Here is a 24,485-nt window from a genome sequence, read left to right as displayed (position 1 = left end):
TGTAGTGAGACCTCTGCACAGTGTTCAGCTAAAACTACAAGTTAGTGCGGTGCCTCCTGCTCACAGTGTTCAGCTAAAACTACAAGTTAGTGTAGTGAGACCTCTGCACAGTGTTCAGCTAAAACTACAAGTTAGTGCGGTGCCTCCTGCTCACAGTGTTCATCTAAAACTACAAGTTAGTGTAGTGAGACCTCTGCACAGTGTTCATCTAAAACTACAAGTTAGTGCAGTGCGTCCTGCTCACAGTGTTCAGCTAAAACTACAAGTTAGTGGGGTGCATCCTGCTCACAGTGTTCAGCTAAAACTACAAGTTAGTGCGGTGCGTCCTGCTCACAGTGTTCAACTAAAACTACAAGTTAGTGGGGTGAGACCTCTGCACAGTGTTCATCTAAAACTACAAGTTAGTGCAGTGCGTCCTGCTCACAGTGTTCAGCTAAAACTACAAGTTAGTGGGGTGCATCCTGCTCACAGTGTTCAGCTAAAACTACAAGTTAGTGCGGTGCGTCCTGCTCACAGTGTTCAGCTAAAACTACAAGTTAGTGGGGTGAGACCTCTGCACAGTGGTCAGCTAAAACTACAAGTTAGTGCGGTGCGTCCTGCTCACAGTGTTCAGCTAAAACTAAAAGTTAGTGTAGTTAGACCTCTGCACAGTGTCCATCTAAAACTACAAGTTAGTGCAGTGCGTCCTGCTCACAGTGTTCAGCTAAAACTACAAGTTAGTGCGGTGCGTCCTGCTCACAGTGTTCAGCTAAAACTACAAGTTAGTGGGGTGAGACCTCTGCAAAGTGTTCAGCTAAAACTGCAAGTTAGTGTGGTGCGTCCTCCTCACAGTGTTCAGCTAAACCTACAAGTTATTTTTTTGCGAGCTCTGCACAGTGTTCAGCTAAAGCTACCTGTAGAAGGTTGGTGGTGTTTTCCTGATCCTATCACTACCGCAGGCAGCTAAAAAAACTACAAGTTAGTTTTTTGCGAGCTCTGCACAGTGTTCAGCTAAAGCTACCTGTAGAAGGTTGGTGGTGTTCTCATACTACAGGCAGGCAGTTGATTTTGCTAGCTGCAGTATCAGTACATATATATATATATATATATCCCAGCTTAGTGCAGCTACAGGCCATTAGTATGTCTGGAAGGCCAAGAAGGAGAGGCAGACAGTCACAAGCCAATAAGAGAGGGCAAGCAGGCTCTGTGTCTAGTGCTGGTCGTGGAGACGGTGCATCCTCATCAGCACGTGACCGTGGGACACGCTTGGCCTTTTTTTCGGCAGCTGGCCGTGTTGAGCCGCAACATGAGGAAGACTTGGTTGAGTGGATGACCAAGCCGTCCTCATCCTCCTCATCCTCTCGCACCCATGCCCAGGGTACTTTGTCTGGCAAAGCAGCGGCCTCTTCCCTCGGCTCAATGTCATCAGTGACTCCTTCCCTAGCCCCACCATGTCCTCCTGAGGAGTCCCTCGAACTGTTTGACCACAGTGTTGGGTACATGCTCCAGGAGGATGCCCAGCGTTTGGAAGGCTCTGATGATGATACTGAGCTCGATGAAGGCAGTAATATGAGCACGGAGAGAGGGGGTGCCCAAGAAGGACAGCAATCTGGCAGTCATGCTCCCCCTGCTGCAGCATACTGCCAGGTTTGCTCCAGTGATGAGGAGGGAGGGGATGATGAGGTCACTGACTCAACGTGGGTGCCTGATAGGAGAGAGGAGGAGGAGGAGGAGGCGGCACATCACCAACGAGGCAGGATGCCCTCCAGGGGCCAGCCTAAGGGCAGCACATTGACTCCATCACACCCCAAAGCTCCACATGTGCAGGGCGCTGCAGTCTCTGCGCGTTATTCAAAAAGTTCTTTGGTGTGGGCCTTTTTTGAGATGAGTGCATCAGATCGCACCACTGCTATTTGCAACATATGTCTCAAGCGTATCTCGCGTGGCCAAAACATCTCCCGCTTGGGTACCACATGCTTGACCAGACATATGTTGACCTGCCATGCAGTTCGTTGGCAAGCGTATCTAAAAGACCCGAACCAAAGAACAAAGAGGACCTCTCCTTGCTCCTCATCAGCTGAGATCTCCAACCCCACTATACCTTCAGTCCTCTCGGAGACCTGCACTGAGAGGAATGAAGATGTAGAATTAGGTGTGTCACAGCCAAGTACTTGTGGGCAATCTGCTTTTGGTACACCGACGTCAGATTGTACCAGGCAAATTTCCCTGCCCCAGCTGCTGCACCGCCGAAAGAAGTTTGCTCCCAGCCATCCACATGCCCAGCGGTTGAATGCTAGCTTGGCAAAATTGCTAGCACTTCAACTGCTGCCTTTTCAGTTGGTAGACTCTGCCCCCTTCCGTGAGTTTGTGGAATGTGCGGTTCCTCAGTGGCAGGTACCCAAACGCCACTTTTTCTCATGGAAGGCGATTCCGGCTCTCTACCGGCATGTGGAAGATAATGTCCATGCCTCGCTGGACAGGGCGGTCAGCGGTAAGGTGCATATTACCGCTGACTCATGGTCCAGCAGGCATGGACAGGGACATTACCTAAGTTACATGGCGCATTGGGTGACTCTGCTGGCAGCTGGGCAGGATGCAGGACAAGGAGCAGTAGTGTTGGAGGTTGTTCCGCCACCACGCCTCCAAAATCCTAATGATTGTGACACACCTCTCTCCTCCACCCCCTCCTCTTCTTCTTCCTCCATGGCCTCTTCCTGTGCTTTGTCCTCGGAACCAGCGGTGCTCCGTAGCCGTTCAAGGGGCTACGCAAGAACGCAGGCCAAAAGATGCCATGCGGTGCTTGAGCTGGTGTGCTTGGGGGACAGGAGCCACACTGGGGCAGAGGTTTTGTCAGCTCTGCAGGGGCAGGTTCAGAGGTGGTTGACGCCACGCAAACTTAAGGCAGGAATGGTGGTTTGCGACAATGGCACCAACCTCCTCTCTGCCCTCCGACAGGGACAAATGACCCATGTGCCCTGTTTGGCTCACGTCCTTAACTTGGTGGTGTAGCGGTCCTTGGGCAGGTACCCGGGCTTACAGGATGTCTTGAGGCAGGCCAGGAAAGTCTGTGTGCATTTCCGCCGGTCATATAATGCCAGTGCTCGGCTGACGGACCTCCAAAAGGAGTTTAACCTGCCCAAGATCCGCCTAATTTGTGACATGCCCACCAGGTGGAACTCAACGTTGGCCATGCTGCAGCGGCTGCACACGCAGCAGAGGGCCATCAATGAGTACCTGTGCGACTATGGCACCAGGACAGGGTATGGGGAGCTTGGTTTTTTTCCCCACGCCAGTGGGCCATGATCAGGGATTCATGCACTGTCCTGTCACCATTTGAGGAGGCCATGAGGATGGTGAGCAGTGACAGTGCATGCATCAGTGACACTGTCCCCCTTGTCCACCTGTTGGAGCACACGCTGCGTGGAATAATGGACAGGGCACTTGAGGCAGAACAGAGGCAGGAAGAGGAGGAATTCCTTAGCTTTCAAGGCCCCCTTTATCCAGAGAGTGTTCCTGCGTGCCTGCCGATCACACAGGAAGAGGACGAGGAGGAGGAGGAGGAGGAAGATTGTGTCAATATGGAGGTGGAGCCTGGCACTCAGCATCAGCAGCAGTCTTTAAGGGATCAGTACCAAGAAACACATGGACTTGTATGTGGCTGGGAGGAGGTGGCTGCGGACCATGTCGTCCTTAGTGACCCTGTCACGAAGATCCTGCCAGTAACCGGCATCCCAGGCGCACGGGAACCCGGCCACGGGTCCCATTGCGCATGCGCGCGCGTTCACGGGTGCGGTCACGCACGGGCACGCGCACTCCCGTTGGTGTCAGGTGGGCTATTTAAACCTGCCTGTCACACTCCATCCCTGCTGTCTGCTCTACAGCGTTCTGTGAGTGTTACCTGATCTGATCTGTGTTTCCTGTTATCTGACCCGGCTTCCTGTTTTGACGATCCTGCTATCTGCCTGCACCAGACTCTCTTGGCTTGCCTGACCATCCCTCTGCATTACCCCTGGTACCTCTGCTGTCCGAACGTTACTGACCACCGGCTTGTTGACCCTCCGCTGTGTTTCATCAGCTTTCAGTCTGCTATTACCTGCTGTTGTTCCTGGTTCCAGTCCAGCTTCCAGTCTGCTATTACCTGCTGTTGTTCCTGGTTCCAGTCCAGCGTTCCAGGCTACCTTCTGCTGTGTTCCAGCCCAGCGTTCCAGGCTATCTTCTGCTGTGTTCCAGTCCAGCGTTCCAGTCTACTACCTGCTGTTGTTCCTGGTTCCAGTCCAGCGTTCCAGGCTACCTTCTGCTGTGTTCCAGCCCAGCGTTCCAGTCTACTACCTGCTGTTGTTCCTGGTTCCAGTCCTGCGTTCCAGGCTACCTCCTGCTGTGTTCCAGCCCAGCGTTCCAGGCTACCTTCTGCTGTGTTCCAGCCCAGCGTTCCAGGCTATCTTCTGCTGTGTTCCAGTCCAGCGTTCCAGTCTATTACCTGCTGTTGTTCCTGGTTCCAGTCCAGTGTTCCAGGCTATTTTCTGCTGTTGTTCCAGTCCAGCTTCCAGTCTGCTATTACCTGCTGTTGTTCCTGGTTCCAGTCCTGCATTCCAGTCTCTGTCCTCAGTCTGCTCCTCAGGCTACTGACTCCAGAGGGTGCCACCACTACTTTCAGCAACTGTTGATCCTGCCAGGCACCCATACCACTCTTCACTCCTGACCCTCTGTCTCCATTCCAGGGGAACGGGAGTGGGAGCTGTAAGGGAGGTCTTTTCCTGCACTTCAGGCTCACAACCTACTAGGTACGTGACAGTAGCAGACAGCCATGTCTGAGCCTGAGCAGGGAACGTCTCCCATGGAGGAACTCTGTGCACACCTGGCAGGATTGACTGAAGCAGTCAAAAATCTGCAGCAAGGATACACCAGACTGGAGGAACAAGTGTTAACCCTGTCTAACCCCATTGGGGCCCAGGGAGCTTCCTCTGCGCCTGCTCCTTCAGTTGGGCCTTCCTCAACGTTGGTGATGCTCCCTCCGGAACCTAAGGTTCCCACACCTGAACGTTTCTTTGGAAATCGCCATAAGTTCAGAGCCTTCCGCAATTCCTGCGAACTATTTTTTGCTCTTCAGCCACGTACCTTTTCCCTGGAGGCTACAAAGGTGGCTACGTGATTTCTCTGCTCTCTGGTGACCCCCAAACCTGGGCCCATCGCCTCTTAGAGCAAAAGGACATATCTCTGACCAACCTCTCCACTTTCTTTGACGCACTAGGCCAGTTATATGATGACCCCCAGCTATCTGTAACTGCAGAAGCAGCTCTACATACCCTTCAACAAGATCGCAGAGCAGCAGAGGATTATGTGGCTGAATTCAGGAAGTGGAGTGCGGATACTAACTGGAACGATGCGGCTCTCCGTTATCAATTTCGGTTGGGACTTTCTGATCCTCTGAAGGATGAACTGGCCAGGGTGGGTACACCACAGACTTTAAATGCTTTTATCGATCTAGCTATCCAGATCGATCGACGCCTACGAGAGCGCAGGTCGGAGAGAGCTATGGGGTCTTCTCGTCCAACTTGGGTTACCCCTAAGGTTCCCCATCACCCATCATCAACACCACCTACCTCCACGCTTAACTTACCTGAGCCAATGCAACTAGGTGTCTTGCGACCTTCACTCACCCCAGAGGAACGACAACGTCGTCGTGTAAATAACTTGTGCCTGTATTGTGGGGAACCCAGGCACTACGTCAGGAACTGTCCTCTCAAACTCCGTAAGTGTTTATCCCTATCTACTGACTATGTGACATCTCTGGTTAAAAATACCACTCACCTTGCTCTTCCTCTTCTGCTACAGCTTCCAGGGAAGGATCTACAAATCACCGCCATTATTGATTCAGGAGCTTGCAGCTGTTTCATGGATTCTCGTTTTGCCATCCAACACCAAATACCCTTGTCACCTAAAGCCCATGGACTTTCTATCCATCTAGCTGATGGGACCGCTATCAAGTCTGGACCTGTCACCCAAGAGACTATGCCAATACCCGTTTTCATTTCCAACGTCCATCAGGAACAGCTGCGCCTGGACATTATCGCTTCACCCCTGTTCCCCATAATACTCGGCATGCCATGGTTACAGGCCCATAATCCGGACATAAATTGGATCACGGGTGAGGTGACCTTTCCCTCTCCTTACTGCCAACAGTTTTGCAGAACCCAGAACATCCAGGAGAACTCCACTCTGTTATGCCTAGATACAGATCCTAGTCTGCTTCAATCCATTCCTTCCGCCTATCATGATTTCCTGGACGTATTTAGTAAACAGAGGGCAGAGGTGTTACCCCCTCACCGGGCCTATGACTGTCCCATTGAGTTACTTCCTGGTGCTGAAATTCCTTTTGGAAGAATATTTCCCCTGACTGAGGTGGAGCAAGGGGCATTGAAGGAATACATTGACGAAAACCTCAAAAGAGGCTTCATTCGTCCATCCACGTCCCCCGCAGGTGCAGGCATCTTCTTTGTGCAGAAAAAAGATAAAACCCTCAGGCCGTGTGTGGATTACCGCGAACTAAACAAGATTACTGTGAAGTATCGGTACCCTCTCCCCTTAGTACCAGAGTTGTTTCAGAGACTGGGGACGGCTACCATATTCACCAAACTTGATCTCCGTGGGGCCTACAATTTAGTTCGTATCAGGGATGGAGACGAATGGAAGACCGCTTTTCGTACCCGTTATGGGCATTTTGAGTACCTCGTGATGCCTTTCGGCCTGTGTAATGCCCCTGCCACATTTTAATACTTTATTAATGATGTGTTACGTGACTTTCTAGACCTGTTTGTCATCGTCTATTTAGACGACATATTGATTTTCTCTTGTTCCCTTGAATCCCATCGCAGGCACGTCAGAAGTGTATTGGGCCGACTTCGACAACACGGTCTATATGCAAAGGCTGAAAAATGTGAATTCGAACAGGAAAGTATTCCATTTTTAGGGTTGGTCATCTCCAGTAAGGGCATTAAAATGGACCCCCAGAAGGTCACGGCTGTTCTAGATTGGCCAGTCCCGACTGATAAGAAAGGAATCCAGCGATTCGTTGGATTCGCTAATTTTTACCGCAAATTTATTAAGGGGTTCTCAGCTATCATTGCACCCATCACACAGCTTACCAAACAGGGTACACGCTTCCATTGGTCGGCCGAGGCTCAAAAGGCTTTTGAGACTCTCAAGGGCCTTTTTACCTCCGCCTCTGTACTGAAGCATCCAGATTCCTCTCTGCCATTTATTCTAGAAGTGGATGCATCTGAAATTGCTGTAGGAGCAGTATTATCCCAAAGACAGGGAACCAAAGCCCTGCTGCATCCTGTGGCTTTCTTTTCTCGTAAGTTATCCACGGCAGAGAGAAATTATGATGTAGGTGACAGAGAGTTGTTGGCAATCAAGTCAGCATTGGAGGAGTGGCGCTATCTGTTGGAGGGTGCCGCTCATCCAGTTCTAATCTTTACAGATCATAAGAACCTGGAGTATTTGAGGTCTGCAAAGAGGTTGAAACCACGTCAGGCCAGGTGGGCTCTCTTTTTCTCCAGGTTCTCCTTCCATGTCACTTACCGTCCTGGCTCCAAGAATACCAAACCTGACGCCCTGTCTAGGATGTTCCACAAACCTCAAGAGATTTCCCCTCCAGACACCATTTTGTCTCCAGGGAACTTTCTTCTACTTCAGGGAAACCTGCTTTCACAGATTAAACAGGCCTCCGCAGAAATAGAATCTTCCATTAAGACAGAACTCCAGGTTAAGGATGGGTTATTGTGGCATGAGAATAGGATCTTTATACCTGAAACACTACGAGTTCCAGTACTAGAGCTCTGTCACGATCATGCGCTGGCTGGGCATTTCGGTGTGGCTAAGACCACTGATTTGGTTCAGCGCACCTTCTGGTGGCCTCAGCTGCGCAAAGATTGTAAGGAGTTTGTAGAGTCCTGTACCACCTGCCTTAGGAACAAAGGGCACAAAACAAAGGCATGGGGTCTACTAAAACCCTTGCCTGTCCCAGATAGACCCTGGAAAATGCTCTCAATAGATTTTATTGTAGAACTACCCCCGGCCGGGGGCTTCACTTCAATCTTTGTCATAGTGGACCGGTTGTCGAAGATGGCGCACTTTGTCCCAATGAAGGGTACCCCTTCAGCTACAGAAACAGCACAAGCATTCATTAAAGAGGTCGTCAGGCTCCATGGGGTACCAGTTAACATCGTTTCAGATCGAGAGGTACAATTTACCTCTCGATTCTGGAGGGCTTTGTGTAAAACCTTGGACATTGAACTCTCATTTTCATCGGCTTATCACCCCCAGACTAATTGGCAAACAGAAAGAACAAACCAGACCCTTGAACAATATTTGCGCTGTTTTTCTTCCTTTGCCCAAGATAATTGGATTGCTGTTTTACCATTGGCCGAATTCGCGTATAACAATTCTATTCATTCTGCTATCAAGCAAACTCCGTTTTTTGCGAATTATGGTTTCCACCCCTCATTTTTACCAAACTCTCTTCCAGAATGCACAGTACCCGCAGTCCAGGAGAAATTGGATTTCTTTACCTCTAACAACCAGGTTTTACAGGACACCATGACCAGAACCCAGGAGTACAACAAAGCAACCTTCGATAAAAAGAGGCGAGGTGAGCTCTTACTTGCACCTGGGGATCAGGTATGGTTGTCCACCATAAACCTCAGGTTGGCCTGCCCTTCCAAGAAATTGGGTCCCAAATTTCTTGGACCATTCCCTGTTAAACGGAGAATTAATGAAGTTGCATATGAACTTGAACTCCCGGATTCACTAAAGGTACATCCAGTTTTTCACATGTCCTTGCTTAAACCATCTATTACTAACCCATTTCCAGGTCGAAGTACGGATCCTCCTGATCCAATCCTGGTAGATGGGGAAGAGGAATTCGAGGTGGAGGCTATCATGGACCACAGGAAAAGAGGTAACCAAAATCAATTCTTAATAAAGTGGAAGGGGTTTGGCCCAGAGGAGAATTCTTGGGAACCAGAGGATAATATTCATGCTGAAGATCTGTTACAAGCCTTTAAAACAGCTCATCCAGAGAAATTTTTTCAAAGGGGCATCCGGAGGCTGCCCCTTGGGGGGGGCAATGTCACGAAGATCCTGCCAGTAACCGGCATCCCAGGCGCACGGGAACCCGGCCACGGGTCCCATTGCGCATGCGCGCGCGTTCACGGGTGCGGTCACGCACGGGCACGCACGCGCGCACTCCCGCTGGTGTCAGGCGGGCTATTTAAACTTGCCTGTCACACTCCATCCCTGCTGTCTGCTCTACAGCGTTCTGTGAGTGTTACCTGATCTGATCTGTGTTTCCTGTTATCTGACCCGGCTTCCTGTTTTGACGATCCTGCTATCTGCCTGCACCAGACTCTCTTGGCTTGCCTGACCATCCCTCTGCATTACCCCTGGTACCTCTGCTGTCCGAACGTTACTGACCACCGGCTTGTTGACCCTCCGCTGTGTTTCATCAGCTTTCAGTCTGCTATTACCTGCTGTTGTTCCTGGTTCCAGTCCAGCTTCCAGTCTGCTATTACCTGCTGTTGTTCCTGGTTCCAGTCCAGCGTTCCAGGCTACCTTCTGCTGTGTTCCAGCCCAGCGTTCCAGGCTATCTTCTGCTGTGTTCCAGTCCAGCGTTCCAGTCTACTACCTGCTGTTGTTCCTGGTTCCAGTCCAGCGTTCCAGGCTACCTTCTGCTGTGTTCCAGCCCAGCGTTCCAGTCTACTACCTGCTGTTGTTCCTGGTTCCAGTCCTGCGTTCCAGGCTACCTCCTGCTGTGTTCCAGCCCAGCGTTCCAGGCTACCTTCTGCTGTGTTCCAGCCCAGCATTCCAGGCTATCTTCTGCTGTGTTCCAGTCCAGCGTTCCAGTCTATTACCTGCTGTTGTTCCTGGTTCCAGTCCAGTATTCCAGGCTATTTTCTGCTGTTGTTCCAGTCCAGCTTCCAGTCTGCTATTACCTGCTGTTGTTCCTGGTTCCAGTCCTGCATTCCAGTCTCTGTCCTCAGTCTGCTCCTCAGGCTACTGACTCCAGAGGGTGCCACCACTATTGGACTTTCAGCAACTGTTGATCCTGCCAGGCACCCATACCACTCTTCACTCCTGGCCCTCTGTCTCCATTCCAGGGGAACGGGAGTGGGAGCTGTAAGGGAGGTCTTTTCCTGCACTTCAGGCTCACAACCTACCAGGTACGTGACAGACCCAGAGGACTCCGGACCGAATGCCTCAGCAAACCTACGCTGCATGGCCTCCCTGATCCTGCAATACCTGCGTAAGGATCCTCGTATTCGTGGTATCAAGGAGAAGGACCAATACTGGCTGGCAACCCTCCTTGATCCACGTTACAAGGGTAAGGTTGCGGACCTTATCTTGCCATCGCAGAGGGAGCAGAGGATGAAACATCTTCGGGAGGCCTTGCAGAAAGGTCTGTGCAACGCGTTCCCAGAGACTGGGAGGTTACAAACTCCAGTTTCTGGACAACGTGTTGCTGAGGCTTCGGTCAGTCAAAGAAGGAGCGGTGGAGAAGGTGGCCGTCTGACCGATGCGTTCAGACAATTTTTTGGTCCGCAGCCCCAAGGTATGATCGGTTCCAGCAACCATCGCCAGCGTCTGTTTTACATGGTGCAGGAATACCTAGGGGCAAGATCTGACTTGGACACCTTTCCCACCGAAAATCCTCTGGGTTACTGGGTCTTGAGGATGGATCACTGGCCAGAGCTTGCACAGTATGCAATTGAGCTACTGGCCTGTCCTGCATCCAGCGCTCTTTCGGAATGCACATTCAGTGCTGCTGGAGGCTTTGTAACCGATCACAGGGTGTGTCTGTCCACCGACTCGGTCGATTGACTGACTTTCATAAAAATGAATCAGTCTTGGATCACCACCAACTACCAAGCACCTGATGCTGATGTAACCGAATAATTTTCTTTGAAATCTCAGATCCCTTCAAAGACTGCCTATGCTGATGCTGAGTGACTATCCCTGAGTAGGGATGAGCTTCAAGTTCGAGTCAAACTCATGTTCGACTCGAACATTGGCTGTTCGCAAGTTCGCCGAGCAGCGAACAATTTGGGGTGTTCGCGGCAAATTCGAATGCCGCGGAACACCCTTTAAAAGTCTATGGGAGAAATCAAAAGTGCTAATTTTAAAGGCTTATATGCAAGTTATTGTAATAAAAAGTGTTTGGGGACCTGGGTCCTGCCCCAGGGGACATGGATCAATGCAAAAAAAAGTTTTAAAAACGTCAGTTTTTTCAGGAGCAGGGATTTTATTAATGCTTAAAGTCAAACAATAAAAGTGTAATATCCCTTTAAATTTCGTAGCTGGGGGTGTCTATAGTATGCCTGTAAAGGGGCGCATGTTTCCCGTGTTTAGAACAGTCTGACAGCAAAATGACATTTCGAAGGAAAAAACCCATTTAAAACTACCCGCGGCTATTGCATTGCCGACAATACACATAGAAGTTCATTGATAAAAACGGCATGGGAATTCCCCACAGGGCAACCCCAAACCAAAATTATTAAGGGGAACCCCGGCCAAAATTAAAAAAAAAAATGACGTGGGGTTCCCCCTAAATTCCATACCAGACCCTTCAGGTCTGGTATGGATTTTAAGGGGAACCCCGTGCCAAAAAAACAAAAAAAACAACGGCGTGGGGTCCCCCCAAAAATCCATACCAGACCCTTATCCGAGCACGCAACCTGGCAGGCCGCAGGAAAAGAGGGGGGGACGAGAGTGCGCCCCCCCTCCTGAACCGTACCAGGCCACATGCCCTCAACATTGGGAGGGTGCTTTTGGGTAGCCCCCCAAAACACCTTGTCCCCATGTTGATGAGGACAAGGGCCTCATCCCCACAACCCTGGCCGGTGGTTGTGGGGGTCTGCGGGCGGGGGGCTTATCGGAATCTGGAAACCCCCTTTAACAAGGGGACCCCCAGATCCCGGCCCCCCCCCGTGTGAAATGGTAAGGGGGTACTTACCCCTACCATTTCACTAAAAAACTGTCAAAAATTTTAAAAATGACAAGAGACAGTTTTTGACAATTCCTTTATTTAAATGCTTCTTCTTTCTTCTATCTTCCTTCATCTTCTGGTTCTTCTGGTTCTTCCTCCGGCGTTCTTGTCCAGCATCTCCTCCGCGGCGTCTTCTATCTTCTTCTACTCGGGCCGCTCCGCACCCATGGCATGGGGGGAGGCTCCCGCTCTTCTCTTCATCTTCTTCTCTTCTTCCTTCTTCTCTTCTTCATTTTCTTCTCCGGGCCGCTCCGCACCCATGCTGGCATGGAAGGAGGCTACCGCTGTGTGACGGCGTCTCCTCGTCTGACGGTTCTTAAATAATGGGGGGCGGGGCCACCCGGTGACCCCGCCCCCCTCTGACGCACGGTGACTTGACGGGACTTCCCTGTGACGTCATGGGGAATGCCACAGGGAAGTCCCGTCATGTCCCGTGCGTCAGAGGGGGGCGGGGTCACCGGGTGGCCCCACCCCCCGTTAGTTAAGAACCGTCAGACGAAGAGACACCGTCACACAGCGGGAGCCTCCCTCCATGCCAGCATGGGTGCGGAGCGGCCCGGACAAGAAAATGAAGAAGAGAAGAAGGAAGAAGAGAAGAAGATGAAGAAGAAGATAAAGAGAAGAGCGGGAGCCTCCCCCCATGCCATGGGTGCAGAGCGGCCCGAGGAGAAGAAAATAGAAGACACCGCGGAGGAGATGCTGGACGAGAACGCTGGAGGAAGAACCAGAAAAACCAGAAGAAGAAGATGAAGGAAGATAAAAGAAAGAAGAAGCATTTAAATAAAGGAATTGTCAAAAACTGTCTCTTGTCATTTTTAACATTTTTGACAGTTTTTTAGTGAAATGGTAGGGGTAAGTACCCCCTTACCATTTCACACAGGGGGGGCCGGAATCTGGGGGTCCCCTTGTTAAAGGGGGCTTCCAGATTCCGATAAGCCCCCCGCCCGCAGACCCCCACAACCACCGGCCAGGGTTGTGGGGATGAGGCCCTTGTCCTCATCAACATGGGGACAAGGTGTTTTGGGGGGCTACCCCAAAGCACCCTCCCAATGTTGAGGGCATGTGGCCTGGTACGGTTCAGGAGGGGGGGTCGCACTCTCGTCCCCCCTCTTTTCCTGCGGCCTGCCAGGTTGCCTGCTCGGATAAGGGTCTGGTATGGATTTTTGGGGGGACCCCACGCCGTTTTTTTTTTTGGTGCGGTGTTCCCCTTAAAATCCATACCAGACCTGAAGGGTCTGGTATGGAATTTAGGGGGAACCCCACGTCATTTTTTTTTTTAATTTTTGCCGGGGTTCTACTTAATATCCATACCAGACCTAAAGGGCCTGGTATGGATTTTAGGGGGACTCCCACGTCATTTTTTTTTTAAATTTTGGTTCAGGGTTTCCCTGTGGGGAATTCCCATGCCATTTTTATCAATGAACTTCTATGTGTATTGTCGGCAATGCAATAGCCGCAAGTAGTTTTAAATGGGTTTTTTCCTTCGAAATGTCATTTTGCTATCAGACTGTTCTAAACACGGGAAACATGCGCCCCTTTACAGGCATACTATAGACAACCCCCAGCTACGAAATTTAAAGGGATATTACACTTTTATTGTTTGACTTTAAGCATTATTAAAATCACTGCTCCTGAAAAAACGGCCGTTTTTAAAACCTTTTTTTGCATTGTACCATGTCCCCTGGGGCAGGACCCAGGTCCCCAAACAATTTTTATGACAATAACTTGCATATAAGCCTTTAAAATTAGCACTTTTGATTATTCATGTTCGTGTCCCATAGACTTTAACGGTGTTCGACCAAACTTTTTTCCTGTTCGCATGTTCTGGTGCGAACCGAACAGGGGGGTGTTAGGCTCATCCCTATCCCTGAGTAATTATCCTCTTCCTCCTCAATCATCACGCTGATAGCTTGTAAGAACATTTTTGGTTCTGGGCGCCACCACCAGTGGCTAAGGCCCAATTTTTCAACCCCTGTTTAACAGGGGCGTGTAATTACAATTTTTGATGCAATACTTTGCAGCAGGGCTCGTTTCTGCGTTACAACTAGAGTATCTGTGAGGGGTTGCAGTGTTGTGGCATCAGCACCAGTGCCTAAGGCCCAATTTTTCAGCCCCTGTTTAACAGGGGCGTGTAATTACAATTTTTGATGCAATACTTTGCAGCAGGGCTCATTTCTGCGTTCCAACTAGAGTATCTGTGAGAGGTTGCAGTGTTGTGGCACCAGCACCAGTGCCTAAGACCCAATTTTTCAGCCCCTGTTTAACAGGGGCGTGTAATTACAATTTTTGATGTAATACTTTGCAGCAGGGCTCATTTCTGCGTTCCAACTAGAGTATCTGTGAGGGGTTGCAGTGTTGTGGCACCAGCACCAGTGCCTAAGGCCTAATTTTTCAGCCCCTGTTCAACAGGGGCATGTAATTACAATTCTTGATCTAATATTTCACAGCAGTACCCATTTCTGCACCCACCAAGAGCGAGTGAGGACTTACAGTGTTGTGGCACCAGCACCACCACCACCACCAAAGGCCCAATTTTTCTGCCCCTGTTCAACAGGGACATGTAATTACAATTCTTGATCTAATATTTCACAGCATGGCCCTGTGAGGGCTTACAGTGTTGTGGCCACAACAACACCTAAGGCCCAAATTTCTGCTGAGTATATAGGGCAGGCCCCTACTTTCAAACATCTAACTTACAAACGACTTGCAAACGGAAGGAGACAACAGGAAGTGAGATGAAATCTACCTCTAGGAAGGGAAATTCTCTCCTGTAAGAGTTAATATGGGAAAAACATTTCTCCTTTCCACTGATGCTTTCCAATCCTTGTTCCACAAAAAAACCCCAAATTTTCAAAAAACATTTGTCATTGGGACAAAAAGTGAGGTGAAATCTTCTGAAGAGGAGGACAGACAGCAAAACAAATGTCACAGGGGTGATAACCCTTCCCTATGTTTTCCAAAAAGCTTAAAAAAGATTTTTTGGCTGGAGCTAAACACGTTAAAAATGTACCTATTCAAAATTACAGATTCTACTTAACAACAAACCTACAGTCCCTGTCTTGTTTGCACTGCCTGTATACTGCTGTTCAGAGTATATAGGGCCTGGTGGCCCCACACCTTTCCTTATTTTAATTTGGGTGCGGGGTTCGCCTTAATATCCATACAAGACCCAAAGGGCCTGGTAATGGACTGGGGGGTACCCATGCCGTTTGTCTCACTGATTTTCATCCATATTGCCAGGACCCGACATTACATTAAACCCACAAGCAGTTTTAAATGAGATTTTTTCCTTTAAAAATGACATTTGGTGCAGGGACTGTTCTAAACACCGCAAACATGCGCCACTTTACAGGCATACTATAGACACACCCCAGGTACGATATTTAAAGGAATATTTCACTTTTTTTTTTTTTTTACTTTAAGCATCATTAAAATCACTGCTCCCGAAAAAACGGCCGTTTTTAAAAGTTTTTTTTGCATTGATACATGTCCCCTGGGGCAGGACCCGGGTCCCCAAACCCTTTTTAGGACAATACCATGCAAATTAGCCTTTAAAATGAGCACTTTTGATTTTGAACGTTCGAGTCCCATAGACATCAATGGGGTTCTAATGTTCGTTCGAATATTCGGTCCGTTCGCAGGTTCTGGTGCGAACCGAATCGGGGGGGTGTTCTGCTCATCCCTAGTGGGGAGGATCAGTAGGAAGCATTGCCAACAGGAAATTTGAGCACTGAAAGGCATCTAGTCGACAAAGAGTGGGCGATTTTGGGTTTTTAACCACTTGACCTCCAGAAGGTTTTACCACCTTCATTTATTAATTTAACTGGCAATTGATCAGTCATGCAACCCTGTACATAAAATAAAAGAAAAAACCGTGCTGAGAAATAGTGTAAACACTTATAGCTGCACGGATAAAACACCAATACCTGTGTACAATGAAATTAAGAGAAAAAACAAACGTGCGCTCATATTAAACAAATCATAATCTGTGTAAAGAATAAATAATTAAAAATTGAAAATATACATCAAAAATAATATTGATAATTATTGAGTAGTGGAGAACTGTGAAAAACATGCTTAAAACATAAATCATAACACTTCAAAGAAATTTTCACAGCCCAAATGGATAAATAACAGTCCTTAGATGGAAAAAAAATTGTCCGGGAAAAGATGGTTCATATAATGAACAGTAGGAGAAGAAGTCCCATAAACAAACAGATACTTCACAGAAGCAGGAGGAAACATCCAAGTTCCGACCGGTCAGACACCGCACATGTATATGGGGAGGGAGAGATGTGAAGATAAGAGCTCTCATATAATCCCACAGTGTTAAAAGGTGGACCCTTACCCTCAATGATGGACCTCCTCTCTGGCGAGGTCTCACACGCGAGCAGACTTTGCCCTCTGCAGGGACTGTGGATGGATGACGTCCGGATCCAACTCGTGTAGTGCGCGTCTCCAACTTAGCTTGTACAAACTCGTCCACCTGGGGGGGGTGACAAGCCCACTTATCCCAAAGGGAGGTGGATAAAAAACAAAAGAGGGGCTCCGATGGTGTAGTAGAATTTTAAAATGTATTGCTAATTAAAACAATAGAGTCACAACAAGTAAACTCCGTAAATGCAATGTAAAAAAGCCGGCATAAAAATAGCAAGCACCCGTGCAAATCATGGGGCGGACTGAGTGATGGCTTACAATGCGTTACATAAACGGAAAAAAGACCAAACAATATTTTATACCTTCTGTTATAAAACATATCTAATAAAATCAAATTTCTTCATAAATTTAGGCCAATATGAATTCTGCTACATGACTTTGGTAAAAAAAAAATCCCAATAAGTGTATATTAATTGGTTTGCGTGAAAGTTATAGCATCTACAAACTAGTGTATATATACTGGAATTTTCGCTGCTATAAATGCTATACTGTAATGGCGGTGATCAGAGACTTATAGTGGGACTTTGATAATGTGGCGGAAAATCTGGCACTAACAGACACTGGCTTGGAGGGACACTAACATCGCTAGTGACACTAACACAGTGATAATACTGTGCACTGTAATCATAACACTGGCTGGGAAGGGGTTAACGTCAAGGGGAAATCAAGGGGTTAACTGTGTGGCTAACAAGTGTAATGTGTGTAATGTGTGCTGCTTTTACTCACAGATATGACTGCTTTTGCTCCCTGAAGTCAGATTTGATTTTAGGGAGAAGAAAAAGCCAGATCACTGTCTGTGTACAATTTTCTGTATATTTGTAAGCACAGAACTCTGTGCTGTGATTGGCTACAGCCAATCAGCAGGTTTCAGCCAAAATTATTGGCTGAAATCTGCTGACAAACCCCTGCTGTGTCCAATTTACAGCATGGGTCAGCAGGGGGCGTGCATGTGAGCCCCAAATCTGGAAGAAAGGCCAAAACATATGCGTACATCACCTAGCCTAGCTGTGCCGCCAGTCCGCAGTAGATGTTCTGTGGGCAGGTGGCACTTGGTTAATTTCATTGCAGAGGGGCTGTAAAACCCTTTTGCTCAGTCCCATCCTTTTTATGTGCACTTTGTAAATATTAGAGTATATTACCTCCATACACCAGCTGGAAGTCTTCCTGGAGAGGTGCAGTAAGAGACTTGTGTTGGACTCTACAGGAGAAGATCTGTTCTCTGTCCTCCTCAGTGGGTGTTATTGTTACTGAGCTCCTCACACTGTACGTCCCATCCGGGTCTCTCTGAGGTGTCTCTACGATAACTTTGTCCAGTATTTCTCCATCTCTGAGCCATTTAATGTCGATGTCCACCGGATAGAATCCAGAGATGACACTACGTAGGGAACTCTCTTTATTTTTTACAATGACATTGTCTGTAATGTTGATCTGTGGAGGAGCTGAAACATATATATCATGTTATCCTATAAATTGTAATAAAATGACTAAAATCTTTTTATAGACAGTATTATTTTTTCATATATGTGGGCTTATGTGTATATGCAGATTAAAGTAAACCTTTTGCTATGGAGTCTAAACAAAAGTAATGACAACCTGTGTTAAAATGGTTGCTACAAGTACCTGACACTTCCGAGAGAGTGCAATACCAACTCACTCATCGTGTGCTTTCATTTCTCTTGGTGGCTCCTACATAGCTACAGGTGGGGAGAATTGGTAGCGTATAGCGGAGTAACAGATATTCCACCCACCCAATACAGTCTGGGGATCAGCAATGCAGTAGAGTGTTTGAAAACACGGACCACCAAAAAGTAATAGTATAGAGCATTTCTATTTACAGGGTGGCATTTCTTTAGTTTAGACCCCATGGTGATGGAGTCACTTTCAGCACTGATACACTGGGGTTGATTTACTAAAGGCAAAAAGACCGTGCACGTTTCAGAGCTTAGTAAATGAGGAGAAGCTCTGCTGACTTCCATCATCCAATCATGTGCAAGGAAAAATTATGTTTTTTTGTTTTCCTTGCATGTGATTGGGTATTATTTGCAAAGTGAAGCTTCACCTCATTTACTAATTTCTGGAGCAACAGCACTTGCAAAGTGCACAGTCTATTTGCCTTTGGTAAACCAACCCCAACTGTGTCCTCTTCTCCACATGTGGATCTGTACATTGCATTTGCCCTCATTACCTAGTTCAGTTTTCCCCGTCATTACAGTCTGAATAAGTAGTAAGTTATAACTCAAGCGTAGAAATGAATTCTGTCAACCAGACAGGTCAGCTCCTAGAAAGAATAGTTATTATAAAGCCCAACAAGGATCAAATATTCTGTGTAAAACACAAGATGATTGAGAGTAAAGCCTCGTACACACAATGAGAATATCGTAAGAATGAACGTCCTTTGTTTTTTTTTTTGCATGCTAGTCTCATCTCAAAAACCAATAGGCTACTAAAGTTAAAAACATGACAGAATACACCTTCGGAAGTGATGTAATGTATTTATTGTTTAAAAGGAACACTCACATTTGTGGAGATAAAAAAAGCGCTTGTATTGTAAAATGTAACGTGGGACGGGCTCTGCTGATGCCACTGCGTCACATTTTACAATACAAGCGCTCTTTTATCTCCACAAATGTGAGTGTTCCTTATATACAATAAATACTCTTTCTTTTTTAAATGGAATTACACTATGTGCCCCTTTTTCCTTCTTTCCTCATAATCACACCATATGGGAGGCGTACGCCTGTTTGACTTTGGTAAGCCTTTTAATTATTGGTGGTGGATAATCTATCCACAATTTCTCTGCACAATCCTTCACTTCAAGTCACAATGATGTTTAGCTTTTTCCTTGATGGACATTGAATCACTTTTGGACATTTATTTCACTGTCATACCGTTCACTTGTTTGGTTGATTGCATCTGACTGTCTTATTCATTAGAGATATATCATTTAGATAATTTTGCATTAACTGTCATGATCGGCTCTCAAAAGCTGTGTACTGATGATCAGATTTTCGGATGATTGTTTTGAAAGCTGTATTTTTCGTCCAGTTTTCTCATTGTGTGTAATAGGCATAACACAAAACAGATTTTTTGAGGTTAAAAAAACGGGTAACGCTAAAGCTTAATGTACACGGGATGTTTTACAACCTCACCTGAATGATTTAACGTGACAGATTGTAACCGCCATTTAAAAACGTCTATTTCCCACGTTTACATGCCACGTTTAGCCACGTTTGCGTTTAGAAGCGTTCTTTTTTTTCCCCCAGTCAAAAATTAACAACGCCTATAAACGAAACGCGGCTAAATGCGAGTTACTGCGTTTACACGCGTTTACAAGCTGTTACAGGCGTTTGGTGCTTCACATGCCTCTGAACATTCGTCCTGAACGCTTTTTTTTGCTTTCCACAAAATGCTTCTAAACACAACTGCATATAAACGACTATAAACCATTGTATGCACATGTACTGATAAGATAACATAGAGGAGAGTTCAGGCGCAGCTGAAAAAACGCCCAACTGCTCCTAAACGTCTGTTTACCAGCAGCCATGTACATGAAGCCTAATTCGGCTCTGTACAAATTCTAAAAGCCAGTTTCTTATGTGCCACCTAAATTACAGTTGTTACGTATAAGTATTGTGAAGGTTCTTATTTATCCAGGTCATGGTGCAACTAGTAGTAGTTGTTCACTGTGACAGACCTAGCCGAGACAGAGGCTTTTGGAGGGGACTGAAGTGTTCTGTAGCTGCCTTTGTGTCCGGAAATGGAATGTCTTAAATGACTTTAACCCCTTTCGTACTCGGGGTGTCGTTACAACTGGTGGCAAGCAGTGGAATGATTCCCACAGCCCAGAAGGACAGCTACAAGAGGACGTCCAAACCTCCACCTGGATCCAAGATTGGCATGGCAGACTTCAGTCACCCCAGCGGAAATATGGATCTGGCGTCAGGGTTTGCGGGGCTGCTGCGGATCGTCCTTTCAGCAATCCTCAGGACTGTGTCTGCGGATGAATATCTGGAGCTCAGGCAGAAGATTCGGGTAAGACACTGGATTAGAGCCCTCCAGGTTGCTGGAATGCAACAGGGCAAGTGCTTTCCAACCCCAGAGCAGCAGGCCAGTGAACAACAGGAGTTACGGATGCAATTCCTGGGAGAGCGGCCCCAGGAGCAATGGGTGACAGGCTGGTCCAGCGGGAAATAGAGCTGGAAAATTGGTATCGGGCTCTGCAATGGCACGCAGAGCAGGGATATTTAGGGGAGAGAACAGAATGCTCTCCGGAGGGATATGACTTTGGTGGCCCTGGATTGCTGTGGGAGAGCCTTTCAGATTGTTTTGTGTTTGGCGATGAAGGGGAACCTACCCTTGAAGACCTGCGAGAATACAGAGAGGCTATGCTCGGTCTTGCAGGGGTCTCAGAGCTTAAACCTGATCTAGACTATTTGCTAAGGAAGGAACAGCACCTCGAAAGGGCATACAGAAAACTGCTAGAATGCGTTCAGCAGCATGCCAGAGAATCGGCAATGAAAACTCCGGAGATTGCCGTCTCCAAAGCTGAAGTGCTGACAACAGGGCAGAGCTCTGCTAACCTCTGCCCAACACCAACAGCAGCTTCAGCCTCCCGGAGTGAAGAGGCAGTTGGCCTTTCTCCCACAATACTGACAGAGACATGGGATTTGCTGCCAGCAGCATCGGTGGAGTTACCAGAAACTTATGCAGCTGAAGCGCTGACAACTGGACCGTGGGTCCAAGACCTCTGCCCCACACCTGTGGCAGTTCTGGAGGCACAGGGTGAGGAGGTGGTGGTTACTCCCGAGCAGCTGATCAGGACCCAAGAAGAGAATGCAATCTGCACCTCACAACTGCAGCTTGAGCTGATATCGGTGGATGGGACTGCGGTCTCCACTCACAGCAACCCAGCAGAAGGGCTGGCAACAGAGCAGAGTGCTGCTAGCCTCTGCCCTCACCTAACAGAAGAAGGAGTTCCTGTGGTGGTGGAGGGGACTTTGGTCTTCACTGACACAACTCCAAGGATTGGTGCAGCACGGGACAGGAGGATGTCAGCCATGCTTTGCAAGCACTGGGGGATGTTTGCCTACCGGGGGTGGATGGGACTTCAGTCTTCACTTGTATACCCCAGGGATGCTGGGCGGTCGGCCCAGATCCCCAAAGGCATGACGGAGTGAGCCCAGTGACCCTGTCTTCTGTCCAGCGGCTGAAAAGACTCCAGGGAGAAGGGCCAGTCCAGGCCTCTCCCCAGTGGCGGGCGTGTTCTCTGAGAGAGGCAGAGGTTGGCTGGGTAAGTAATGCTCTGTGTGGGACAATTTATTTGGGGTACTGTGTGGATACCGGCATTGGGGGACTGGAACTATGGACTAACTGCGGAGTCAACCCGTCTGGGGTCTCCTCCTGTGTTGGTCTCCTGCCGAAAGGGGAGAAATGTGACAGACCTAGCCGGGACAGAAGCTTTTGGAGGGGACTGAATGCCAGCCTCTTGCCGACCGATTATGGGCCCTGGCATTTGGGGGAACTGTGTTTGTTGTGAGCTGTATGCCTGGGGACCCTGGAAGTGATATTACTTTGGATTCAAGTCCATGTCCCACCAAAACACAAAACTCTGGAAACCCCTTATGTGCCATATTATAGATAGTGACTGCTTCACAATGTTGTGTGTATATATTGTGTGTTGTCTCATGCTGCTGTGTACTGTTTGCTGTGCTAGTTTTGGGTGGGGCTGTATTCCAATGTTCTATTGTGTCTGTCTGCCTTGGATCACAGGATGTGTATCTTTATGGAGGGAGGGGGGATTCCTCCAGCAGCCCCCTGCTGATAAGACTGTGTACAGATGAGAAGTTTGAACACACCTGACCTGTGTGTCTATTGTCATTGGACGGTTTAACCCGCCCTCTTTTCCAAGGGTGGGGGCAAAGAGTCTCTGAGTTATTTTATCTGTTGTGTCCATGTGTGAAAATAAATGAGTTGATTCCTGCTTGAACCTCAAGACAGAGCTTTGTCTCGTATTTGGGGGGAGAATTATTAGTATGGGTTCCTTATTCGGCTGATTGAAGTGTTCTGTAGCTGCCTTCGTGTTTGGAAATGGAATGTCTTAAACGACTTTAACCCCTTTCGTACTCGAGGTGTCGTTACATTCACATTCAGCTGTATTTATTTAGTAATGTCAGAGGTGTTTCACCTCTCATCCAGATGGCTTTCTCAGCTCTTATGGTGGTTGGGAACATACCCCATGATTTATAGGTAGATCAGGAATATTCTTTTAAGCACAGTGAGGTGCACATTTTGGACAAAGAGGACAACTGTTCTGAAGCAACATGAAACAAGCCATCTACATCAAACTTGCGCAACCATCTCTGAGCAGGGTTGGGGGCCTTTGACACCATCTGTCACCCTCACATAATGCCATTTATATAACCCTACCCTGGCAATTTGACAATTCACACCTTCAGTCATGTAACTCAAACATCTAGTAGCCACTCCACACCACGTGAAACAACAATAATTGGATTAATGAAATAGAACAGGGAGGTTCCTCAAAGTTTCACACCTCTCATTTTGTTTTTGAACAATCAACATCTGCCTTGACGCATTGCATGGTGATCAGATTAATATGACTGAGTTACCTGTGTGACTATAAGTTTTGGTATTTTTCCTAGCACAGGTTTGATTTAATGTATAACTAAAGCCAAACATTTTTTTAAGTTTTGGACAGAGTGCAAAGAATAGAACATATATCAGATTTTGACTGCTGTCTGTTCCTTTTTTACATGGGGCAGAGCGGACATGGACAGAGCCCCTTCTGCTTTGTGGGTAACTGGGTGTAAATGGACTCCACTGTCTGTTTTCATGTATCTACCCTCTGATCTGATGCACCTAGATGGAGATGGGCAGACCGCCTTCCGTTTTTTTAGCGGACTGGATTGCAAAGGAAGTAGGTGTGTGACTACACCCGCTAGTCCATAGGGGTGAATGGAGGGTCCAATAAGGTTGGCCTGAAAAACTAACAGGTGGACCTGATCAGACCCTTCGTGTGAAAGGGGCCTTAGGGAGATTCACCTTCTCTATTTGTCCTGTTTATTGCTATAACAAAGATTGAAAATAAAGGAAAATCCAAATTTTGGGTTGTCACAAGAAAAGGAATATAGGTGGCATCTTTCAATGGGGACACTAGTGCTTGTGACCCTGGTGACAACTGAGAAAATCCCTCACTTTGGAAGGACTTCTTCTAACTTACTGTTTTGGCTATGGGACAGGAAGTAAAGAAAAAAAAAAGTTTGCCTTTAGTTTTTTTTTTATAGACAGGAAGTGGATTTTTTGGTTAATATATACAGTATCAAAAAGTGGTGTGCCTGGATTACAATTGAGACAGCAGTATTCATTATCTGTTGCACATGAGAAATAACCCTTTCCAAACCAGAGGTCATTGAAGCCTAGACCAAATTGAACATTGTCCTTCTGTCATTGAGCCCTCGTTCACACTGAACATTGTTTTGAAATTGTCAGTTCACCTGGGACCAGGTGACAGATGCACTCTGTAGGAGTCGGAAGTGCACCGCTAAGGTAGTGGACCCTAGGACTGACTGCTGTGGATTGAACCCTGGAAGGTTCAGGAAGCAGGTCTAGAAGATAACTAACATGGATCCCAGTGGGAGCTAGAGCATAGATTCCCCAGGGTGCGGAGTCTAAGAGCCAGCGGGTGTTCACCAGAGCCTCTAGTGGTGAGGTTGGACTGCGCTGCAGTCTGGCTCCAGGTCGTGGCCCCCAGGGTCTCACAGCTCACGCTCACCGTAGACTACAGGAGAAGAGGAAGGGGGCAGCAGGCTGGAACGACAGGGAAGTAAGGGGTAAGCCAAAGGTCAGGGTGACTAGCAGACAAGGATAAACATAACACGCCAAAGGTCAGGGTAACAAGCAGACAGGGAGAGTCGAGAATAGGCCAAAGTTGGTAACAGGAATTAGACGTAGGAAACACAGCAAGTACACATGGTGGCTAACACACAATGGTTGATCAGCACTGCTG

The 24,485-nt window shown here is 47.7% G+C and overlaps 1 protein-coding gene across 1 annotated transcript in view; it reads right to left on the bottom strand.

Moving 5' to 3' along the window:
- Window positions 1-24,485, bottom strand: part of LOC141147984 (uncharacterized) — a gene marked incomplete at its 3' end in the record, with an annotated part of 183,235 nt that overhangs the window by 148,139 nt on the left and 10,611 nt on the right. Inside the window, 1 exon segment of the mRNA XM_073635139.1 lies at window positions 17,599-17,898. Within this exon segment, the coding sequence (XP_073491240.1) occupies window positions 17,599-17,898 (300 nt within the window).

Source organism: Aquarana catesbeiana, linkage group LG06, assembly GCF_042186555.1.
Source record: "Aquarana catesbeiana isolate 2022-GZ linkage group LG06, ASM4218655v1, whole genome shotgun sequence".
NCBI classification, from domain to species: domain Eukaryota; kingdom Metazoa; phylum Chordata; class Amphibia; order Anura; family Ranidae; genus Aquarana; species Aquarana catesbeiana.
The sequence above is the reverse complement of the archived record's forward strand: the minus strand, read 5'-3'. Positions and strand labels throughout refer to the sequence as shown.